General features: G+C 42.3%; 1 protein-coding gene across 1 annotated transcript; it reads right to left on the bottom strand.

Annotated features, from left to right (window-relative positions):
- Positions 1–1,832: 1,832 nt before the first annotated feature.
- LOC128680145 (tubulin alpha chain) lies at positions 1,833–4,754 on the bottom strand. The gene is made up of 3 exons (XM_053762986.1): positions 4,546–4,754; positions 3,197–3,419; positions 1,833–3,032 (listed from the first exon to the last, which is right to left on the bottom strand). Exons 1-3 carry the CDS (start codon positions 4,546–4,548, stop codon positions 1,906–1,908), a joined length of 1,353 nt encoding a protein of 450 aa, XP_053618961.1. The 5' UTR covers positions 4,549–4,754; the 3' UTR covers positions 1,833–1,905.
- Between the last annotated feature and the right edge of the window lie 279 nt (positions 4,755–5,033).

Genomic DNA, 5,033 nt, shown 5'->3' with positions numbered 1-5,033 from the left:
TATAAACGGCTAGAATTTTCATAGTGAAACAATTTCAATGACCTTATCGGCCGGGTAACTGTGCCTATAAATTTATCGAGCGCACTGGCTGTACTGTACACTGATATAGGTTTACGCCCGGGCACAAACGTTTTTTGCCAGCCAACCGATTGGTTGACAGTCGAATTTCGACATCACATGGCGATCCAGGGTTGAGAGGCCGCAACGCTACTTAGAAAGGAAACAAATCATGTAATATGGGAGAAATAAAGAGGGCAGTAACTTTTGGAAAAATTATTACAGACCGCGGAACAATTAGTTATTGTTCCGAGTTACAGACGCAGTGTCACGTCTCTCATGTTTTATGACAACCCTGACTGCATTGTCAACGCGGGCGGCTCTTTCGCTTTAAGCAAAGCCGTCGAACAACTGCAATATCTTAATTTAAAAACTATTTCCGCCCGGGCGTTAACTAACTATAAACGCTTTAGCCCGGCCATAAGCCGGACTGTACAAGAGCCACGCTAAGCGTCCGACGCGGCGGAATAGCCCACAGTTCGTCGACCCGCTCAAAATAGAAGCCGCGCTTCCTCACTCATCTTGAAAGTCAAGGAAATACGGGGACGGTAATATATATTTGTTAAGACGTTAAATATCGGAACGAAGTCTGTGTTCTGACATTTTAAAGTAAAAAAATAACAACAGAAATATAATGTAATAGGTACCTTACCCATCGAGATATCATAACAATAATATCGATGGCTACATAATGATTTTTAATTAATGTACATTCTACGCTACACTTGTGGCGAACATCTGAAGAAAATGAAACTTATTTACTGCTAAACCGGAAGAGCCCAAAACAGAAGAGAGCCACAGTTTTTTAGTTCAGGGTTTCTCAAACTTTAAGATGGACCCTTTTAGAAAGCTAAGAATTTAACAGAGACCTGTCTGTTCACGACAAAATAAAATCTGCTGCATGGTTTCCCAAGGTTCCAAGGAAGTTTTAGGTGTATAATTTATTTTTTACCCAAGTGAAGTAAATTAATTATTGAATAAAAATCATTATCAAAAACAATATCATAATACATAATATTTATGTCGCACATGCCCGGAGAAAACAACAGCTGTCGCGACAAAAACCGAGGTCATCCGCAGTGCTGATAACTGGTTGGTTGTTGGTCTGTGGGTTGGACCTTCTATGATCACGGCACTGACGTAACCCACGCACTACGCCACAATGAAAGTAAACGACCAAGAACTAAGCGGCGGATGTCGTAGGTGGAGTGACATCATGAGCGAGTCAGATTCTGCCGAGAGGGCGAGATAAGATTTCCTCAGGGTCGGATGTCATTTGTAATGGAACCAGGTGATGAATTCTGTCTCGGTTCGTATATTGTGATTTGTGTATGTACTCGCACTTCTCGGACCGTCGGCTCCGACTGCGGAAGCAACTAAAAACACTAGGTTGAGATTAAGAACCAAGAAATTTTATTTCAAAGCAAAATAATTTGTTATAGTAGGTACATAGCTAGTACCTACAATGTAATTGTGAACAAATTATGAATGTTTGCCCATGTCATAGTGGCCTCATGCGCAAGTCTATATCGTAGTGTCGAGATCGCGAGGGAACAAATATAAATTTCTATTTTCAAAGCAAAAAACATTTATTAAGTTACCATAAACAAAGATATTCGTAGTTACAAATTATGGATGTTGCCTGGCGTATTGCGAAATGGTAACATTTTTTTCCTTTCTTCTACTACACACAGGACTTTGGTGGTGTCAAAAATTATGTATGATTGGAGAAGTAGGTAATTTAAAGTCTGGAACAATAAATTAAACAAAAAAAATCAACATAATTTCTTTTTTATTTCATCACCGCGGAATGTATCGGTGTGCGTGACGGCAAGCTTCTTTATCTGTTTAGTATTCCTCAGCGCCCTCGCCTTCACCCTCGGCAGAGTCCATGCCCACCTCCTCGTAGTCCTTCTCCAGAGCGGCCAAGTCCTCACGAGCCTCGGAGAACTCTCCCTCCTCCATACCCTCACCGACGTACCAGTGCACGAAGGCACGCTTGGCGTACATCAGGTCGAACTTGTGGTCCAAACGAGCCCAGGCCTCGGCGATAGCAGTGGTGTTGGACAACATGCACACGGCACGCTGCACCTTCGCCAAGTCACCGCCCGGCACCACTGTGGGAGGCTGGTAGTTGATGCCGACCTTGAAACCGGTAGGACACCAGTCCACGAATTGAATGGTCCTCTTTGTCTTGATGGTAGCGATCGCTGCGTTGACGTCCTTGGGCACGACGTCTCCACGGTACAACATGCAGCAGGCCATGTATTTGCCGTGACGGGGGTCGCATTTCACCATCTGGTTAGCGGGCTCGAAGCAAGCGTTGGTGATCTCGGCGACTGATAGCTGTTCGTGGTACGCCTTCTCGGCAGAGATTACTGGGGCGTATGTGACCAGGGGGAAGTGGATACGGGGGTACGGGACCAAGTTGGTCTGGAACTCCGTTAGATCGACGTTGAGAGCGCCGTCGAAACGCAGGGAGGCGGTGATGGACGAGACGATCTGACCAATGAGCCTGTTCAAGTTGGTGTATGTCGGGCGTTCGATGTCCAAGTTGCGGCGGCAGATGTCGTAGATAGCTTCGTTGTCAACCATGAACGCGCAGTCAGAGTGCTCCAGGGTGGTGTGGGTGGTCAGGATGGAGTTGTAGGGTTCCACGACAGCAGTGGACACCTGGGGAGCGGGGTAGATAGCGAACTCGAGCTTGGACTTCTTTCCGTAGTCCACTGAGAGACGCTCCATGAGCAGAGAGGTGAAACCGGAGCCGGTGCCTCCTCCGAAGGAGTGGAAGATGAGGAAACCTTGCAGACCCGTGCACTGGTCAGCAAGCTTGCGGATGCGGTCCAGGACTAGGTCTACGATTTCCTTGCCGATGGTGTAGTGGCCACGGGCGTAGTTGTTCGCGGCATCCTCCTTACCAGTGATAAGTTGTTCTGGATGAAACAACTGTCTGTATGTGCCAGTGCGGACCTCATCTGTTGACAAAAGCAACAAAAGGTTAGAATATTTAGAATGTGTTAATGGTTTGAACAAAACTGAAATTTTTTATTCAAATTCTTTATTCAACTATGGATGATATATTGACATACAATTAGTTTTTTTTATTCTTTATATATAATGCAAATACAAGGATACATACCAACTACAGTGGGCTCCAAGTCAACAAACACGGCTCTGGGCACGTGCTTCCCTGCTCCAGTTTCACTGAAGAAGGTGTTGAAGGAGTCGTCACCACCTCCGATGGTCTTGTCTGTGGGCATCTGGCCATCGGGCTGGATGCCGTGCTCCAGGCAGTAGAGCTCCCAGCAGGCATTTCCGATCTGGACTCCGGCTTGGCCAACATGTACTGAGATGCACTCACGCTGTTGAACAAAATAAAATATTTGTTAATGTGTCACCGATCATTTAATATCATGAAGTGACTTTATAAAGTTAATTATAAAGCCTGATATAGACGCATGTACCTTCTTATTATTCAATAACTAAATTATTTAAATAATATGCATGTAGGTAACATTTATTTTTTCCAAAGTGCATAGCATTAACAATATATGAATCAAAACAGAAACAAGATAAATAAAACGAAGTGGCTACTTAATCCATTTATGGCAGTTAGTTAAAGTGTCTTCCTTTTATGGACATCGCAGAGGCTTTTTGCCATGACCTACATAGGTACATAGCGGCGACGGTGGCGGTGGGTACCAGACAAATTGACACGTCAGTGAAAGGTTGGAGAAAGCTTTGAGAATACCGGTGGGAAAATTGCAAGAAAGTGCTAAGTGCCTGTTGTGGATCCCTCGAGAATATTTGTAAAAGGTAATTAATGAACAATAATAATAATTACCTACCTAAGAAGTTAATTATTATGATTATGAACGCCCGAAAAACAACATCTACAATATTGAATTAAAAAAAACAGTGTCTACTGTGACAAACAGATGAGGTCATCACATAATATTACTAAGCCTTGAATGAGATCAAGCCCGGTACACGTCATCGGCTATAGGCAGATATTTTGTTGAAATCAGCCCATGTGGGACGAATCATATTTGTAGCCATTTGGCAAGATTATTAGCGATGAAGGAAAAATGTGAAAATCAATAAGATGTCGGGCGTGGCAACCGGCGCGGTAGCCTTGATAAGGGTCAAACAAAAATCAACCTTCAAGAGTTGAGATAGGAAAAACAAAAGTGAATCTATAGGTTTGCTAACGACATTTTACAGAATTTAACACAGAAGAACAAAAACATAAGAATATCAAAAGATAAGATACAGATAAAGCGACAAAATTTAAAACGTCCAATGCTAACTAATAACAGTTCAAAATAGCTGAAAATCGTACTACCGGTCGGATAACATGCAGACTGCCGACAAAATGGTGGCGTGGCCACCTGGTATTTCAAACCAAGATCTATCTACTTATTACTATGGAAATAATGATAATTCACATGAAAACATTTATAAAATAGATAATACTTTGTTACTTACCATATTGAATTGAGATTTGTTGAACTTAACGTACAAATAAGTTAATTAAATAAATGTCAGTCGTCGTTCAGCGCGACCGGTAAAGAGGCTTGCCGAACGAATAATAACGGCGAAAATTCCGTTGGTGTGGTTTATATACTACTAGCGTCACAGGGGTACGACGCTTTGAATTCTAGATTGTGATTGGTTAGCTGTACTGCCGCATGGGTGGATCAGCCAATAAGGTCAAAGCAGTATTATATCACCATTGCGGGAATATGTGGGTTGGTGATTCACTCAACTTTAGTGATGTATTCATTTCGTATTAGATGTATCGATAATAGTGTAATTTTTCAATAAGTATATTTTCTCTTCTACAAAAATATGTAATAGCTAAAAACTTAGGTCCATTGGAGAAAATCGTTAGTCGGTGCAGTCCTAATCTTTTACATTAAATGCCTAATGTATTTTACTTTTCGCAATTATAATACATTTATTATAGTAGAAAA

Source organism: Plodia interpunctella, chromosome 23 (assembly GCF_027563975.2).
Source record: "Plodia interpunctella isolate USDA-ARS_2022_Savannah chromosome 23, ilPloInte3.2, whole genome shotgun sequence".
Classification (NCBI taxonomy): Eukaryota; Metazoa; Arthropoda; class Insecta; order Lepidoptera; family Pyralidae; genus Plodia; species Plodia interpunctella.
The sequence above is the reverse complement of the archived record's forward strand: the minus strand, read 5'-3'. Positions and strand labels throughout refer to the sequence as shown.

What these genes read in the sequence shown, in the direction of transcription:
- LOC128680145 (XM_053762986.1), bottom strand. An exon ending in CTTGGAGCCCACTGTAGTTG is followed by an intron (nt 3,033 to 3,196) that starts GTATGTATCCTT and finishes TTTTGTCAACAG; the next exon opens with ATGAGGTCCGCACTGGCACA.